This window comes from Lepidochelys kempii, chromosome 1 (assembly GCF_965140285.1).
Source record: "Lepidochelys kempii isolate rLepKem1 chromosome 1, rLepKem1.hap1, whole genome shotgun sequence".
Classification (NCBI taxonomy): domain Eukaryota; kingdom Metazoa; phylum Chordata; order Testudines; family Cheloniidae; genus Lepidochelys; species Lepidochelys kempii.
The window spans coordinates 133,518,708-133,539,000 of NC_136380.1; the positions used below are offsets into that span (position 1 = coordinate 133,518,708).

Sequence of the window (20,293 nt, forward strand, 5' to 3'; positions counted from 1 at the left end):
CACCAGGCCTGCAATGCTTTTCTCCTACTCATCCAATCCAAATATGTTCAGTTAATGTTGGACTATATAATAGTAATAATAGTTATATAAGTAAGCAAAGGGGAACAAGAGCCCTTTATTTGTGCATAGAGACAGTCACACTCTGCTACTGGTGAATCAAACATCACATAGCCTTATCAGAGCTTACTTACCTGGGGTTCAAAATTCCCTACTGGACTGCCTGAGCAGACACTTTTCTGTGAATCGCGAATGGGAGAGTCTTGATTCCATTCTCAGTGATGTCTTTGCTTAATGGAGAATGCTAGCTTGTGATCTTTTTGCATCACAGGTAAACAGGAAGCTTCCTCTATACTGTTTTAGAGCAGCTCATTGCCCCCTGATGTCACAGAGGGTCACTTGGGGTATGTCTTCCCTCCAATTCCTTTGATCACACAAGTTCTATGGAAGATCTGCTGAGACAGCTTGAGTCATCCTCCTCATGCTCAACTCCTCAGAACCGAGACAGTTCTGGTTCACAGATCTGTTGAAACTCTCAGTGCAACCACCTGGAACTGCTAACACAACATGGGCAAGGTCACGCACAGCAATTCAGGAGCGACTGCTACTCAAAGCTGTGTATATTTGGATGGCCATCAGAGAGCGAATGCTCATGTTCCAGGAGGGTGTAATCCAAAGTTTAAAAGATTTCTACACAAAGCTGTTACTCAGCTAAATGGAAACACTTATCTGCTTGGGCTCATCAACGCAATTTGTTTCCAGAGTCCCCCAGAATCCTTGACGTTTTAGAGTGTCTACTTACCCTTAAAAGTCTTCAGGTCTTGCGTTTGGTTCCCTGTGGGTGCATTTAGCAGCAGTCAACTCTTTCCATCCTCCAGTGGCTAACCGTATAATCTTCATGCACCCTGTCACAACTAGATTTTTGAGGAGGATGCTCAGATCCTTTCTACCAGTGGTGAAGTTCGCACCTCAGTAGGGCCTCAATTTTATTCTATCATCTCTCACTGAGACTCCCTTTGAGCTGCTGGCTACATGATCTATGTCCCATCTGTCCATGAAAGTGGCCTTTCTGATAGCTACAAAGTCAGCCAGAAGAGTTAGTGAACTGGGAGCGCTTATGGTGGGCCCACCATATACTATCTTCTATAAAGAAAAGGTCTTGCTTTGCCAAGGTAGTTTCTCCATTTCCTATGTGTCAGGTCATCTATATATTGTCCTAAACCACATGTCGCAGACGAGGAGAGAGAACTGCATTCTCTGGACGCCCAGAGGGCTTTGGCCTTTTATCTGCAATGAGCAAAGGACATAAGAAAGACACCTTAAACTGTTTATTTCCATAGCAGAGGTATCAGGTCATCAACCTATATCAGTGCAGAGACTTTCAAAATGTATCTCGGGTTGTATTACCTTTTTCTTACCAGCTATTTGGCATCCCTTTCTGTCCCAGGAAGGGGTAAAGGCTCATTCCACCAATGGGCAAGCCACTTCAGCTGCTTCTCTGAGAGACATACCCATATTACAGATATGGAGGGTAGCTACTTGGAGCTGTTCGTGCACCTTCCCAAGCCATTACGGCCTGGTACAGTCGTTAGCTGTGGTTATGGCTTTGGGGACAGCAATACTACAGTCATCACCTGTTTGACTGCTTGTTTATCTTCCACATGTGGAAAAGACATAGGGATCATCACTTGAAGAAGAAATGGAGGATACTTACCGAAACTGGAGGTTCTTTAAGATGCATGGTCCTTATCTGTATTCCGCTACCTACCGTCTGTCCTCTGTGCTGTGAATTGGTTACACTGCAGTAAGAGTGGGAAATTGGAGATGTGTTGGCCCACCCCAGCCTTTATGCCTTGGTTGGGAGCACAAGGAGAGGTACTGTGCATATGTGGGTCAGCAGACACTTGCAAGAAACTCTGGACAGAGTCAAGTGGTACGCATGTGTATCCCACATGTGGAATATAGATAGGGATCACACATCTCGAAGAACCTCCCATTACAGGTAAATAACTACCATTTGCTAAACCTGCCTTGTTGCTCCCTGTTACTGTTTTCAGGGCCCTATTCATGATCTCAGAGCAACAACCATTGGTCTGCCTTCAGCTACAGAGTAAAGGAAAAGGCTGGAAGGCAGAGAATAACATTTTTTTGTAAAAAGCTTCTAAACCCCAAATGAGACCTTTATGATAACAAAAATTACATTAATTAAAATATAGCTTTGGTCATGAGAACTACACTTCTTTTAAAAAAAGGAAAACTTAGAACTTGCATAATATTGCATACTGTTATGAGACTCTAAAAATCACATGCTCAGTAGTTTACATTTTCTCTGGTCTCTGTAGGGTTTTTGGAGCATTTTTGTTTGTATTTCATCGGCATATTTGCATTCTCCCTCAAGCAAATCTGAGAGCAGCTGCACTTATACATGTGAGGCTGGGCAGTACATTCAGCTCTTCTCAAAGCTGACCCTTATGCTCAGTGTACTGAGCATGCTCAGAAGTGTTTTTGAATTGCCTATAGTATTTCTCTCTCATCCCACACTTCTCAAACCTACTGTCGCTAAGCATATGTTCCCTATTGAATGTGCATATGCTAATTTTCAGCCTCTAAATTCAGCCATTTTTTACTTTTGGCCTGTTCCAAAAAGAGTGGGTATGCTTTGTTTTGTTTTTCAGGGTCAGAGAATACATTTGCTTTCCCTAACCACCTCTTACAAGAGGTTTCCCAACCTTCTTACAATTAATGAATGTATTGACAGAGATGTAACTGACAAAATACACATTTAAAGTCTTGTGTAAAACTTCAGTTTTTCAGAAATAATTTTTTTCTTCCTGCTACAAGCTTTTGAAGATATATGGGTTTTTTTCGGTGACTAAACTTAAAAAGTAATACTTTCATTAGGCTGTATACCAAAAACAGAAGTCTCTGTTGATGTAGTAATTTAACATTTTTCTGAAAAAACTAAATTTCTGAAACATCGAACAGTGTTCTAGGCATTTTGCCCATTCCCATCCATGAATAACAAGTACCGATGGGCTTGCATTCAATACTCCAGTAGGTGGTATCAAATTATTGCTTTCTGGGTCAACAGGCTGACTGCTGCTTATTTGAATATCAAAATGTACTTTGAAAAAATGTAAGTGTTCCTGTAAAGTGCAGAGGAGGGAGGTTCACAGAGGAGAAAACAAACCTTTCACTGTAGTTCATAAGTGAACACAGATTTAAGATGGCAGCATACAGCTTCCAATGAAGTAACTGCTATTCACTGTTATGTATAGAACTACTGCTGTGTTACTCCTTTACATAATATAAGTGTACTGCTGTGTTACAACCTTTATTTGAATTTACTGTACGTCTCAGAATGTTTCTCACATTCAGTAAAGCAAAAAGGAATCTCACCAAAGGTGGATTTAAATACAATTTTCGGCTTTTCTTGAGTAGGGAAATTTGCATCTAAGTAACCTTGGTAATGGGATATAAATACACTGGTGCAATCCCACATAGTATAGACTTACTACATTGGTGCAAAATGGGGCACCAGTAACTGACCATGCACTGGTGTAGCTACATCAGTACAAAAAAACTGGAGTATACACCAGATCATTTTATTCCTATATAAAGCATCCAACAAGAAATCTTCGCAAATAATTGCAAATGCATGGGAAAGGTACCTTGAGCCTGATGCAGATGGAACACCCATTTTCCAACAGTGGAGATTGAAACAGCACTGGATGGAATGCTGCCACTGAGTCAAAAAATGTTCAATTGAGAAAGAAGAGTATCTGTACATTCAAATAGTAATGAAAATTAGGGCTGTCAAGCAATTAAAAAAATTAATCGTGATTAATCACACTGTTAATAATAGAATACCATTTATTTAAATATTTTTGGCTGTTTTTCACATTTTCAAATATATTGATTTCAATTTCAACACAGAATACAAAGTGCACAGTGCTCACTTTATATATTTTTTTATTTTGAATGTTTGCACTGTAAAAACAAAAGAAATAGTATTTTTCAATTCACTTAAAAAAGTACTGTAGTGCAATCTCTTAATCATCAAAGTTGAACTTAGAAATGTATAATTATGCACAAAAAATAACTGCATTCAAAAATAAAACAATGTCAAATTTTAGAGCCTACAAGTCTACCGGGTCCTACTTCTTGTTCAGCCAATCGCTCAGACAAACAAGTTTATGTACATATGCAGGAGATAATGCTGACTGCTTCTTGTTTACAGTGTCACCTGAAAGTGAGAACAGGCATTTGCACAGCACTGTTGTAGCCGGTGTTGCAAGATATTTATGTGCCAGATGCACTAAAGATTCATATGTACCTTCGTGCTTCAACCACCATTCCAGAGGACATGCGTCCATACTGATGATGGGTTCTGCTCAATAACGATCCAAAGCAGAGCAGACCGACACGTTGATTTTCATCATCTGAGTCAAATGCCACCAGCAGAAGGTTGATTTTCTTTTTTGGTGATTGGGTTCTGTAGTTTCTGCATCAGTGTTGCTCTTTTAAGACTTCTGAAAGCATGCTTCACACCTCGTCCCTCCCAGATTTTGGAAGGCGCTTCAGATTCTTAAACCTTGGGTCGAGTACTGTAACTATCTTTAGTACCAATGTGAGATTTCCTTCTTTGCATTTTGCCAAATCTCCAGTGAAATTTTTCTTAAAACGAACAACATGTGCTGGTTCATCATCCGAGACTGCTATAACATGAAATAAATGGCAGAATACGGTAAAACACAAAGCAGGAGACATACAACTCTCCCCCAAGGAGTACAGTCACAAATTTAATTAACACATTTTTTTAACGAGTGTCATCAGCATGGAAGCATGTCCTGTGGAGTGGTGACTGAAGCACGAAGAGGCATACAAATGTTCAGCATACGTGCAGCGTAAATACCTTGCAATGCCGGCCACAAAAGTGCCATGGGAACGCCTGTTCTCGCTTTCAGGTGACATTGTAAATGAAAAGTGGGTAGCATTATCTCCCAAAAATGTAAACAGACTTGTTTGTCTTAGCGATTGGCTGAACAAGAAGTAAGACTGAGTGTACTTGTAAGTGCTAAAGTTTTACATTGTTTTGTTTTTGAATGCAGTTATGTAACAAAAATCTACATTTATAAGTTTCACTTTCACAATAAAGAGATTGCATTCCAGTACTTCTATGAGGTGAATTGAAAAATACTATTTATTTTATCATTTTTACAGTGGAAATATTTGTAATAAAAATAATATAAAGTGAGCACTGTTCACTTTATATTCTGTCTTGTAATTGAAATCAATATATTTGAAAATGTAGAAAAACAACCAAAAATATTTAATACATTTCAATTGGTATTCTATTGTTTAACAGTGCAATTAAACTGTGATTAATCGCAATTTTTTCTGTTAATTGCATGAGTTAACTGCAATTAATCGACAGCCCTAATAAGAATGAGACGAAAATTTCTCATCTCACCTCTAAGTGTGTTTTTTTGTCTTTAATGTACTATCGCTTTCAAAAAACTGTTAAAAGAACATTATTTATGTTGCAAGGTCAAGCACTAAGAAACATTGAAAAAATGATCAGGAGGTGCCTGATACCGACTCCATAGTTAGGGTTACGTTTTGAAATGGGTTTGAAGTGGGGCATAAATTCCTGCATTTCCAAATATGTGGCCAATTAGTGTGAAATGCCATACTAGGTTAGTTTTTTATGCCCCTTGAATTTTCTGTACAGTGTGTGTTTGGTTTCTCCTAATATATTTTTAATGGGTAGTTTTGAATTTAGACTCTGGCTTGAATTTGGCTCTTTTTCCAGGGAAGTTCTACTTGTCTTTTTTGACTGGTATCTTTCTTAAAAAAAAAAAAAAAAAAGAAAAAGAAAAAGAAAAAAAATTTCTGGATACCCCAAACTTGATAGAAAGGTGTGTCCTCAGTAGATGTGATGCAACAAGTAGTTTTCATTATTTAAAAAAAAGGGGGTGGGGGGGTGGGGAGGGTCATTTTTAGGCTATAATCATGCTGCTAGTTTCTGTGCTGTGTGACTAAATCTAATTGAGCGGGGCCAGGAAAACCTGATAGATTGCACACATTCTTCTGTCAGGAGCTACACATTCTGTTAGATTTTATCCTACACCAGAGAAAGTTTCATACATAGCTGCTGACATGCAAAGGTTCATGCACAGCTGCTGACAGATAAAATTTTCTCCAGCTGCAGCAATACTTCTGCATCTCCTCTGTCCCACGCTTGCCCTGCTTAAGAATTTAAAATAACCCAAAAACCTAGGAAATTAATACCCAAACTTCATTGTGAAGCTGTTAGAGTTTCTACTCCTAACATACTTGAGACAACTCACAGAACTCACAAAGCCAAAGAAATGAAGCGTTAAGTAACTTAACAGTAACTTCTTCTTTATCCACAGGCCACACCTAACCATTACTACAGCTACCATACCCAATATAGGCCATGCATTATAACTTTAACTCTGCTTTCCTAAGGATACTAGCCTTAAAGAAGAATACTTTGAAGACTTCTTTACCAAATTGTAATCAACAGAGTTAAGGCTGTTCTGTGTGGCTTGTAGTGTCTAGTAATGGAAAGGTATGTTCTGCTGGGTGGAGGAATAGAAGTTAAATGTCCTAACTTTTCGTTTCATTGTTTTCATGGATGCCAGGTATATTGGGTGTAACAACCCTAAATGCTTCACAAGAAAGTTTTAGACTCTCAAATAAACATTCTTCAAGTAGTTAGAGGTCCTTTTCAAGACAAGGCACGATTGTCAACATTGAGTAACGCAAGAAGGAGACCACTGGTTTAAACAGTAGCTTAAATCTCTTGCCTTAGGGCTATCAAAACAATGGTTACATGAAAAATCTGATGTAGGAACTTCACATTTTTTGAAATGTGATCTACAGAAAGCAGCACAAAAAGGGAGGAAACATTTTAGCTAGCTCCCATGAAGAGGAACATCCAGCTCAAGGGAAACCTTGTTTTCACTTACATTAAAAATATATATATATATCCTATCGAACGGGATGAATGGAATCCTTTCAAAGAGTGACTGAGATGGATGATAAGTAGTGCTATTACTACCTATTGAAAAACGTTTCCTGGGACTGGTATAACTGTAGTTTGTGATAAGAAGTGATTCTCCTATTTAAAAGATGGGCCTTGCCCCTAATGTGCTGGTCATGATTGTGTTGCAGTGAATACACCTCTTGACACTCGGTACAGTGTTTGAAAGTACATGTGGAATGTAGTTGTGTGCATATTAGACTTGAAATATGCAATAATTAGTTATAGGTTTCCATACCATTCTTTTTGCCCCACTTCATTAATGAATTTTTTAAAAATAATAGTTTATTGTAAGTTTACATTTAAAAAAAAAAATCTCGCTTCAGATCTGATCACTGTCCCAGTCACTACTACTCTTCAGCTGTCTGTCAATAGCCTTTCCGCAAATTCACCTGACAGAATTTAAAATCCTTTGGTAGACCCCGGTATTGCAATTGGATCTTCACTGATGGACTTCTGGGCCTGCGTAGAGTACCATTGAAGTAATCTGGATTTCAGGAGCAGAGTTGATACAATTAATTACTGTATTTGTAAAATTGCATGTAATTTGTTTTATTTTATCAGGAGGAACATAGAATGATCTTTTTTGTTTTTAACTCTGATTAAAATGAATATGTCCCTGTTTGGCTTTATCAGTTTTGAATCTGTTTCATGAATATGACTTACAAACATTTTTAGTTAACATCTTTTTAATAAAATGAAACCACTGAACATTTTTAAGTTAGTCAGCATGGCAGTATTGTTGGTTAATTGCCAAGATTCCTAAGAACTGAGGAAAAATTATGGCAAATTTTATATTGCACCTACAAAACTTTCTTCCTCTTGCATACGTCCACTTTACTGAAAGAGCTGTCAGAGTGTTGGTAATTGATTGACAAGAATGTGGTTGTTTACATCAGATCTCCTGCAGACATGTCATTCCAGATTTTCACGAGGGAACACACACACTGAAACAAACGTCTGGACATTTTTTTAATTTGAGTGCATAAAACAAATAGTATCATGTAGCTTTGAAGAATTTTTGTTCACACTCTAAAATAAAAAGGTCTCTTGGGTTTTTGTGTTTCTTAATTATTTTAATAATATGGGCTAGGCTTTTTAGATTGTAACCTTTAGGGTCATATCATAGAAACTCTACTTAGGTAAACAGTCCCACTGAGGTGCACTAACCCTGATTCTGTACTCCTGCTGTCTTCTGTTACATATACATAAACTTAAAACTGACATGTTTTCCAAAGTGATGGACAAACTTCAGCGTCAGGATATTTACTTCTGTTTAGTTGCCTTTCAGAATTGTTTGGCTTTACAAAATTAGGACCAGATTTTGCCACCCTTGGGCTATGCCTACGTTGCAGAGATTATACCTGCATTGTTATGTTGGCATAGCTATGTCGGCACAACCCTTGAACGTAGATGCAGCTTACACTGACAGAAGGGGTAGTATAGGAATGCCACATTCCCAAACCAAGTTAACAATGTTAACAGAAGCATTCTTCTGTTGACATAGCTGCATCTACACTGGAGGTTGGCCAGCATAGCTTACACTGACAGTTTGGTCGACAAACTTAGTGTGGTTGGAAGATTTTGTCCGTTAGGCCTTTGAGATCATGGGAATTTGGGTCTTGCAGGCCTGGGTAGGATGAGGAAGTTCAGAGGCATGTCCGAATGAAAAAGGAAACTGTTCAAACTGAATTTAAGTTTCAAAGAACTTGATTTGATTTGTTAGGAAACTCAAAAGAACTCTGCTCTGAGGGGAGTAGTGTTTATGCAAATAAACTCCATGACTTCTGCATTCCTCAACTCTTAATATTCAAGATAAGTTTGTTCATTTCTACTTCTCTGCCCATCACCATACCACCCTAAGGTTGCAGTACTCTCTTGAATAATTCTTGGTTTGCGGATGGGCTGTTATGGCTTGTGTTTTGTTTTCAAACAAAAGAAATAAGTTGTTGGAGTGGTGTGTATGGGAGGGCTTGGCTTCTTCCCAGTCGTACTTGTATAATGGCTGCTTCTGGCGGCAACTGTTCTGCTCCAGTCCCATATTTTTTGGACTCATGGCTTATTTATTCCTGTCCTTGAATTGTCAGCCATGGAGTGCCAAATATTTTCTGTCCCTTAAAGATTTTTCCCAGCTGAATGATATACAGTCACTTGGAGAATAGCTTGGCTCTAGACATTGTGGAACTTGTTGATGGCTCAAAGCATTCCCAAAATCCTGACTGGGGAGAATAAGAAATAAAGGGGACTATTTCCTTCAGAATAGAAGGCAGCTTCTTAGCACTCAGACTGTTTCCTTAGAACAGCAGTCAACGAGTTTCGTGTTAACTGCATCTAGTCATCTTAAAAATAGTCACTTTATTCACATCTTTATAATATGAATTATAGCAGCTCAAAAGTGCTAAAATATCATGGCAGACATTGTCCACTCTAATTAATTATGATAGTTGTGATGATTAGTTTTGTTAATTCTTCATTTGCTATTTAAAAAAATTCAGATATAAATTAGGGTCTAATTTAAAGCCAACAAAGAGAGGAAGCAGAGAGTAAACTCCCCAATTGTATCCTTACATCATCTTTTGAATCTGTCTGCAACATATATGGTACAGTGTGGAAGAAGTCATTAAGTATCTTTTAAATGCCCAACATAACAGGGTGTATGTGTAAGTTAAAGATGTTAAGCTATAGCTCTGAACATATTCACTTATGTGAGACTATAAATGTATGCTTGCAAGTTTTTGTGGTTTATTTCACATATACAAATAGTTTTAAGAATAAAAGTAGCTAAGTGCTAGTGGTCTGGGAGTGATTTTCCTCAACAGTTATTCCACAGTGTTTTCCCCCCGTTACTTATCCATTTCTTATGCGCACTCTCATTTTTCCCCCCAAGAGTTTCCAATGTACAGCAGCAGCTGGCCTTGCTAGATAATGAATCTTGGCCAGGAATGGCTGAGGCGGACAGGGACCGTCTTCAGCTGATCAAGGAGAAAGAGGCTCTCCTTCAGGAACTGCAGCTCATCAGTCAGCAGAGACGATCCCCAGAATACATTGCACGTTTGGAGGAAGAAAAAAGGCGCTTGGAGGATGAAATTCAGCAGGCTCGGGCCAGTTCTGCTCAGGGGGCCACTGAAAGGTTTGAGGACTTAACAAATTATTTTCTTATCTACCATAGGATGCAGCTGCATAGATTCCAAGTGAAGAGCTGGTGCAGTTTACCAGCTTTATATGAGATCAAAGCAGTACAGTGGTTATTTGTGCACTTTGCTTACAAAAGGGACTGGGGTCCCAGTCCGCACTTCCTGACCATGCCACTGTTTAGATCCAATCTTCTGAAAGTTTTCCTCTAAGTGGTATTAGAGTGAAATCGACAAGACTGGTCACTTTCCCTTTTCCTATTCAGACTGGGGGTGCAGCAGAACTGATAAGAATCATGTCAGTTTTTCACTTATCTTTGGAAAAGCTCTGAGCTGCAGAGACATGCCATTGAGCTACTCAGGATGAATGGGGACCCAAACAATGGTGACCTGAGATGATGGGGATAGTTGGTAGGCACCTGGGGTTAAGTTAGAGTGATTGAGGTCACGTCCCCAGAAACAGCAGAGACACCAGAACAGAGATCAGCCCTGCACATAGCAGTAGCCCCAGAACCTAGGAAGTTTTAAAGATGATCTTTATGCTGTAGTTGTACACACATCTTTCCCATTGACCTGTGCAATGTACAGTTTGGCTGGACCCAAATGTGGCCCTAAGATTTTTTGAGATTCTGTATATAATTTTTCTGTATTTAAAACCAATATGAAGCTCTCTGTTATTAGAAATGAAAACATTCTTCACTTGGGGGACGTATTGTTCATTTCAAGATGCCATAAATTGTCATCCGAATTTAAGGAATGGACTATAATTCCAGCCAAATATGTCAATAAACTGTGCATATTATAAAATGCCTTCAATTAGAGGGACAGAGCTTCTGTCTAAAACTCATTTCTCCTAATACTCTAATAACGTTGCCAAGCTTTATGGTGAACTTTTTCTTACATTAGAAGAAATATTTCTGCCCACTTAGTTCTTCCATGCAAGCAGCTAGCATCTGTGAGAGGTTTTCCCAGATTTTCTGTGCATTCTTTTGGTTTTTGTCACAGGTTGAGGCATGAATTAATGGAAAAAAGCCAACTTTGACACTTGAGGACACTACACTGGGCAATGTTAATACAATCTTGTCTAACATTAACACTTATGTGATTAAGTTGATCTTTATACTTACTTGAAAATGGCCCCATATCAGAGTTTGTAGAACTCTTTTTGATTTGAAAAGGCTTACTTCAGGCAGTAAATCCAAATGGTGATTGAGAATTCACAGCTGAATTCACAGTTGATGTTTTGTATGACATTATTTGTGATTTTTGCAATATTGGCACTCCAGCCTAGAAAATGACAGAGAAGGGAGTTCACTTTACACTGCAGTGTAGTAAATTTTATTTGTTGTTTTTGGGATCGCATGTTAGGTAGCACATACTTCTGCTGGCAAAAAGAGCAAGCTCTTTTTCCATGTTGTAGTCTGTGCTGTGGAAACCAACATTCCAGGGTGATATTTGATATTTCAGATTCTAGCAAGAAATTGAGCAAAAGTTAGCACAATATTTAAGGATGCTGTATTTTTTATAATAAAAGAGAGAGATCAACACCAGAGACGAGACTAATTATTCTGTCTGAGACAAAAAACGTTTATCACTGGAGGATCTCCCTCCACATCCCCTCTTCTTCCCCCAGCTTGCAAAAAGGGGTTGATGTTTAAGCACATTTAATAAGAGTTCTGTTGTTACTGATTTTAAAATATAACGTTAAGCACACGAAGAGCTGGCATAACTTAAAACTCATACAGTAAACTACACTGGGGCTTCAAGATTATGCTGTGTAGAGAAGGTAGCTTTTTCTTGTTTCTTAAATAGCTATAATATGAGTGGTTAAGGCTGACATTTAATTTTTAATTTCACTCATCTGAACGATTCCCCTTTACTACCCTCTCTGTCAAACCCCCTGCATCTTATTAACTGTTTTTCCAGTCAAGGAGGGTTTGATGGGACTGTCTGTGGAGCCAGTTAACACTGCCCTTGGCTAAGCCTGAGAGCTCTGGACACCCACCCCTTTGTTCCCCTGCATTCCAAATATCTTGGGAACGTTGAGGACTGAGGAAGTATCAGGTCTGGGCTGCAGCATGGAGACATATTATGCCAAGAAACAAAACAAAATCCCCCCCTTGATTTTAATCGGTGGAGAGAGAGGTTTTAATTTGGAGTTAAAAGAATAAAACTCCAGAAAAAACATAGAGAACTCTATATTTCCGGTAGAGAATAAATGGGGTTGGGAACAAATGCTGCACCTTTTTAAAATAAAGTTTAATAATTTCAAAATGTAATCAGAGTACTTTACAAGCATATAATACAGGCAAAGTTATGACGACTCTGTTTTTGTTCGGGCAGTAATGCTGAGTAATTTGCTTTTGCCTCAGTAAAGAAACAATAATGGTCACTTTTTTTCCTCAAGCAGAAAGAAGTTTTTATCATAGTTTAATGTTTTGAATGCTCTAACTTCTGTTTGAAGGAGAACAATACAAGAAATACATTAACAAACATTTAAAAAATTATAATTACAGTTTACTACAGTAAATTCACTCTTGAGGCATTACTTAAAGGTCAAATCGATACTTATCTGTTTTCCCAGTGCTTCCTCACTCCTCTCCTGCCACAGTATATCTGAATGAAAGCCAGGATCACAGAGTTTGGTGATAAACTGCTTAACAGAACAGAAGTTATCCAAAAAAAAAGTCTTTTCCTTTTGATGTTTGACTTTCAATCTGTATGGGTAATTGGTAAATTTCCATGTACTTTTTCCTGCAACATACAGTTAAGTGACATAGTTTTCTCTGTATTACTTGAGCTATAATATTGACACCAGGAAGAAAAGAAGTCTTACTGTTTTTAATCAGCTGCTCCTGCCTCTTACATGTCACCTTACGGTAGGCCTTGGCAATTTCTGTTATATACCTTCACCACCAGAGCTCTTGTGTTTTCTTTTGGTTCCCTATTCCTCAGTTACTGCAGTTCTGTAAGTGCTCACCGTTCCTATGCTCTCAATGGGAGTTCCGTCATGGATTAAACACTGTGTATTGCCCTAAGTGAACTAATTCTATTTGTTAAAAAAGGATTCACTGAATACTCCTAATACAGCAAGAACGGTCTCTTCTTCTGTGTTTGGAAAGCTCTTAGCACATTTTGAACACTACTGCAATATAAACAAAAGAAGAAAAATAATAATTGCAATTTTTAATTATAGGATACTGTTACAGGAGAAGAGAAATTGTTTGCTTTTGCAGCTGGAAGAAGCTACTCGTTTAGCCTCCTATTTACACTCCCAGTTAAAAAGGTGAGTTCTTTAGAGAAAATAGTATTTTTTTTAAAAAAAAATTGAATTGCACAGAAAAAGGAAAAAGTACAAACAGAACAGACCATTTTACTTTTTCATACTACTTTTGTGTGTTTGTAATATAAGTAAAGGATGGGCATTGGTTTCTACTTTGTTGATCTTTTTCTTTAAGTACAGTTTGGGCACTGAAAGGCATTCACAGCTTGCAGTTTAGCAAAGTATTTGATGTGTCGTAAATTCAGTGGTTTGGATAGAGTGTTATTAAAAAGGAGAAATGTACTTTTCACTTTTAATAATAGCTATCTGGACTGCCTGGTTTGAAAGTTAGTGAGATCTGTCTGTATAATATGTGGAAAGGAGAAATACAGATGAACCCATTTTCTTATTGTTTTTGTTTATAAATAAAAATTTACACACAAACAAGATTAAGCCTTTAAACTACACATAACAAAAGACGGAAAATTCAGTTACATTCAGGGTGCCATTCTTAAGCCCATATTAGTGATTTCTTGTTTCTTAAGCATTGATGGTCTCTGGTGCTGTACCGGAAAACAACACAGAAGACAGGCTAAATAGACAGTACAGATCAGACACACAACTCCTAGGTAACAAGAGGAAGGTAAATGAGGAGTCAATATATAATCAGGGAGGCAGCATTTTACTGACATGGGCTGTGTTTTGTGGGAGAAGTTAATTCTGAGGAGGGATGTGAAAGAAGAAACAATAGGCACTTGATGCACTGGAGTTTGGGCTAAGAAGAAACAGAAAAGGTTGTGATGTGTCTTCCCAGCATCCACTGTCAGAACTGGCTCTTTCCAGACTGCCTGTTTTATGCAAATCTTATAATTTTCAGCTGGAGGAAAAGCATGAGTACAGTGGCAGCAGCAGTAGCAGCAAAAGAGCCACTACTTCCACGACCCACAGTCCGAACAACCTCCCCTCTCCCTCACAAACACTGAAGAGTTGAAGAGAGAAATGAGCTCAGGCTTCACTTCTGGTATGAAAGGATAAACAGCGTAGTCAGAAGTGAGAAAGAGATAAAATGCAAGAGGATAAAATGTGCTCGGAACATTCTGAGAGATTCACTACTCTGACATTCCAAGACAATAGTCACCCAGAGTAGGAGTTTGCATGCTATGGCGGGGACAGAGGATGTCACCCTGTAAACATGAAGATGCCCTGAGGTCTACAGGGAAATCCTACAGGTTTGAGAGTATCTCCGTGAAGGATCAGCCTCTTGAGGACCCCCTTATCTCACCAGCACACCACATGCAGGAGCCTAGCTCCTGCTGGTTCACACTTTAACCACTGCTATACTCTTATCTCCACGTTTGTAGAGTGGCAGAGGAATGGGGTTCGTGCTGAAATTGCAACTTGAAAGCTCCCACAAATGGGAGCTTTCAAATGGGAATTCTGTGAGTTTGCTTGGATATAAAGCTGTATAGCAGGGATCGTCAACCTTTGGCATGCGGCCCACCAGGGTAAGCCCCCTGGCAGGCCGGGCCAGCTTGTTTACCTGCCACATCTGCAGGTTTGGCTGATGGCAGCTCCCACTGGCCATGGTTCGCCACTCCAGGCCAATGCAGGCTGTGGGAAGCGATGCGGCCCAAGGGATGTCCTGGCCGCCGCTTCCCGCAGCCCCGCAGCAAACCTGTGGACACGACAGGTAAAATAATCGTCCCAGCCCGCTGGGGGCTTACCCTGGCAGGCCGCAAGCCAAAGATTGCCGATCCCTGCTGTAAAGAATGACACTTTTCTGGTTCTGCTGATGTCCCACTCCTCTTGAACCAACTTATTGGACTCAAGTCAGAAGCGACTGATTGAAATAAAATGGCTTGTGTTATACAGGAGTTGAGACTAGATAGCTAATGGTCCCTTCTGGCTTTAAACTCCATGAATCTATGACTTTCCTTCACCAGTCCTCTCTCTGGCCACCTTTCCACCAAAACCCACAGAGAGCCATCTGCAGATTTGAGGAAAGGGATGTGGTGATCCTTCTTGCTCCACTTCTCCTTTTTAGGCATGCTGACCTAAGTTGGTTCTCATTTATACTACTTTCATCACCTTTATGCCTAAAGGCAAGGGAGGAGAAGAAAGATGGCTCTTAACCTTAGTATTACAATGCTGAATGCATGTAAAATCCTCTACCTTAACATGGGTTATTTTTCTATCTATGTTGTGTTCCTAGCTATATAATTCATATATTAATGGATCGTTCTCTGTTTTAGTTTGTCTGCTAGCACCCTCACAATGTCTTCTGGCAGCAGTAGGGGATCACTGGCATCCAGCCGAGGATCACTGGCGTCCAGCAGAGGGTCTCTAAGCTCTGTCAGCTTCACGGACATATATGGCCTCCCACAGTATGACAAATCAGACAGTGTTACTGACTATGCACAACATCTACGCTTTGACCTGATCCCATTTGATTCTCTCAGTAAAGATGTGCAGTACTCTGATCCCACTGGGCATTGTAACTTCAATAAACAAAGGAGGTCCTTGGATACTCCTCAATCCCTGGCATCCCTGTCATCACGGTCCTCTTTGTCATCACTGTCCCCTCCAAGTTCCCCTCTGGACACCCCCTTCCTTTCTGCTTCTCGGGATTCTCCACTTGCCCAGATGTCAGAAGGATTTGAGGAGATAGCGGGAGTAGGAGCCCTAGAAATGCGCAGAGCTCAGGCCTCGGTTTTGGGTGACAATGATACCCAAGGAACAACTTCATCACAGACTCCTGCTTACCCCGCGGATGATGAAGGACTGCAAGAAATGGGACCACACCTGGCAAATATCCAAACTGGTGGAGGTGAGTTTGTTTTCTTCATTACCATCTTGTCTCTTTTAATCTTCAAGGGATAGTGAAAAACACAAGAAAAATGTACGCATGGCATTATAATAGAGGATACACATCTGCTATCAGTTTGATTTATTTTTTAATTTAATTAAAAAAAAACAATTCTACAACTGATGTTAACTAAAAAATTTTTTTGTTCAAAGGTGAAGTGCAGAGAATGTGTGTGTGTAGTAATTTTTTTAGACTTCAACATAAATTGATAATGGAAACTTCAGGACTGTTCTGAAAATATGCCAATTTTGTTGATTAAAAAATCCAGGCCTGCGTGTTTACTTCTTAGGAAAATTCCTGAATGAGAGAACCTGAAGAGTCTTAGACTGTGCCCCAGCTGATATCACTTCCCTTTGTGTGCCTGACACACTCAGTAATAGCAGTAAGTTTGATGGAGGAAAATGGGGATACAACCTGAACTGGCTGAACTAGGAACAAACAATGAGAGAACACAAGTAACAGCAGTAACTACCCCTTTGAAATCTACCTGGTTCATGCAGATCAGACCCTTTTGTTTTACAATTGTATGAGGCAGGCAAACACAACTGGCTTGTAAGTCTATGATGTTACTGTATTTCTTGATTTGTGTGGGCAGAGTATGTAATGTCTATGTGTGAGTGTTATCTGGGCCAGAATTGGGGTGGATGGGTGCCACCCAGCACTTATTCTGTTTACATGAACTGACATGCATACAGGAATTTAGGGGGAAAACGAACAAGTGAGCTGGTTGAGACTATTAGGGGTCTCCAGATCTTAAAGTGTAGGAAGGGAAGGGCAGTTATACTCTTACAATAACTCTACTCTAAAATCTGTGGTTACCACAACACACTTTTCAAAAATATATACCATTTGTCCTGAAATAGGTACTATTCCACTTGTATTGCAAATGATCACAACAGGTCATTCATTATGGGTGCTCCCCACATATAAACCATTACCAGTTATCTTTGGGAACTCATGGAGAATGCGTGAGGTCCCAGAGAATTGGAGAAGGGCATGCATAATACCTGCCTTTAATATGGGGAACAAAGAGAACCTGGGGAATTATAGACCAGTCAGCCTAACTTCAATACCTGGAAAGATACTGGAACAAATTTATTAATCAATTTGTAAATACCTAAAGGGCCCGAGAGTTGGAATAGTCGTCATGGATTTTTCAAGAACAAGTCAGACCAAACCAACCTAATTTCTTTCTTTGACAGAGTTACTGGCTTAGTGGGGGCCACTAATTGAGGGATTAGTGGGGCATTAGGGATTAGAATTGAGGGAACGGGAGACAGGGGGAGAGCTGTAGATATGATCTACCTTGATTTTAATAAGGCTTTTGACATAGTCCTACATGATATTCTCGTAAGTAAACTAGGGAAATATGGTATAGATTAAATTGGTTTAAGGTGGGTATAGACCATATTCCAAGAGTAATTATCAATGGTTGCTATCAAACTGGGAGGACATATTTAGTGAGGTCCTGCATGGGTCAGTCCTGGGTCTGGTACCATTCCATATTTTCATTTCTGACTTGGATAATGGAGTGCTTATAAAATTTGAAGATGAAACCAAGCTGGGAGTGGTTGCAAGCACGTTGGAGAACAGAATTAGAATTCAAAACATCCTTGACAAATTAGAGAATTGGTCTGAAATCAACACGATGAAATTCAGTAGAGACAAGCGCAAAGTACTACACTTAGGAAGGAAAAATCAAATGCACAACTACAAAATGGGGAATAACTGGCCCTGGGGTAGCGCTGGTGAAAAGGAGCTGCAGGCTATAGTGGATCACAAATTGAATATGTAGGGGTATATTAAATCTTGGAGAAATCACACATTTTTTTTGTGGGTTGGTCACAGCATAAATGGCAAATTTTGCAGATGTGTTCATACCATGCCACCCTTACTTCTGCATTGCTGCTGGCAGTGATGCTGGCTTCAGAGCTGGGTGCCCAGCTATCAGCCGCCGTGCTCTCAGCGCACAGCTCTGAAGGCATAGGGTAAAAGAATATGGCATAGTATAGGGTAAAAATACACAAAAGACCAGATTTCGCAGAGAAGACCAGATTTCAAGGTCTGTGACGTGTTTTTCACAGCTGTGAATTTGGTAGGGCCCTGCTTAAACTTAGTTCCTAGAAATTAAGACCTGATTTGAGTGCTGAGATAAGGAAGGCTGTAGTGGGGCTGGGATGCTGCTTCAGTTAAGCTCTTTTCCCCACCCCCTATGAACTTTTCTTTCCTGTCTTTTCTTTTTTCTTTCATTTAAACATTGTCTTCTGCTTTTGTCACTAGAGCGCTTTCTGTTCCATTGTGGTCACCTATTTCTTCGCTGTGTATAGCATGCAATGTTTACATTGGAAATAGAAAAACAGTACAAGGCCAAAGAATTATTCTGGTGGTGTTCTCTTGAGCTGCTTTTAATGTGTGAATTTTAAAATTATTATTTAGGAAAAAATGGTTCCCCTTTACATTTCTTGCCAAGGCTCTTGACTCTTTTGCACTCTGTAAATTGATTGACTTGGATAGTTTGTGTTCTGTTTCATAGCAGCTGTTTTCAAGCAGCATTTCTCAAACTTTATTGGTTCACATACCACCTGAAGAACTGTTGTGAAGTGAACTGATGGAACATGATGCTCACGTACCAACAGGGTACATATACCACAGATTGGAACTCTGGGGCTTAAAGCTAGCTTGTTGGTTTTAAGTTCTTGTTCAAAGTGTTTGGTTGCTGCCACCTACTGGTGTTGTAGCATAATGCACAGGGAACAAATCTTAATTCTGACACTTCAAACAACTTTCTTAAATATTCAAATAAAATAAAGTGCGTAGTAATTTTGATGAACTTTATTACTCGTGGAAGTGGGGGAGAAACTAACAGTCCCAGCAAACAGTCCCTTGTTTACTGCATGCAGCCAGCATGCAAGATTTCTTCACAAAATGTCTTGTTTATGCCCCTCAGTGTTGACCGGCACCTCTGCTGCTCCTCCAGTCTGGCATCTCTCCTGAGAATATACTAAGAATTGTGCTAAAATATATGCTGATTTTATGATGTGTACAAAAAGAACCCGACTGAGCCATGGAATTCATCTCACTTGCAGGAAGAGGCTTGCAACGATCACAGGGGGAAAAATCACATCTGAATAGAACATTGTTTTTAAACTTTTACATTTTTCCTGTCTCCTCTTCTGGGAATTTTAATTTAAAGAACTTCCATCATTAATATGATTTTTGTTAGTTTAAATTTTATATTTATTTAAATATAGAGGAATATTTTGCTTTCTTGTAGAGAGGGAACCAAACAGAAAATCCATATCTACAACCCTGAACTTTGGGGAAGTTTGGATTTAGATCCAAATTTCACAGCCAGCCCTTATCTCTACAATGGGCCAAGTTAAACTCCTTGATCCAAACATTACCAAACTTGGGGAAAATTCAGATCCAGATACAATTATTTAGGTATAAAGTTTCCATTTAATGTCTAATCTTTTGTATAAAAAAATGATTTATCACCGTGTGCTTTTCATTTTATATCTTGTTTCTCATGCCACACAGCAGAAAAATTCACTGTAAGTGAACCTGGAATTACTTATTGTGCTGGTTTTGCCTGTAATGCTTAGTGTGTTTTTTTGTGTGTGGTGTGTATGTTCTCTATGATTTGCATGTGGAGAAGAGGGTGGCTGTGCTACATTTGGTTTTAGTTGGTATCACATTGTATATGTTTAATTATTATGGGATACTTACGTTTTTGCTATATCCACTAAACATTATATTCATGGCTGCAGATGACTTCTCAGAAAAACTTTTCTGTAAGCTTCAGCTTTATTATATCTTGCTAATACCCAACAGTACCATTACAGATAAGGGTCTGTTTGTGTCTCCATTATAAGTTTATTTTCTGGAGACTGTTTAACTCTGCTATTAAAATGCATTTTGAGCTGATACACAGCGCTTCAAGTTCATAAAACATGGGTTACAGT

General features: G+C 39.2%; 1 protein-coding gene across 1 annotated transcript in view; it reads left to right on the forward strand.

The window, feature by feature from the left end:
* WWC3 (WWC family member 3) overlaps window positions 1–20,293 on the forward strand; it is a 171,655-nt gene that overhangs the window by 120,854 nt on the left and 30,508 nt on the right. Inside the window, exons 9-11 of the mRNA XM_073354676.2 lie at window positions 9,957–10,199; window positions 13,397–13,486; window positions 15,715–16,289. Of these exons, the coding sequence (XP_073210777.1) occupies window positions 9,957–10,199; window positions 13,397–13,486; window positions 15,715–16,289 (908 nt within the window). The remainder of the gene's footprint in view (window positions 1–9,956; window positions 10,200–13,396; window positions 13,487–15,714; window positions 16,290–20,293) is intronic.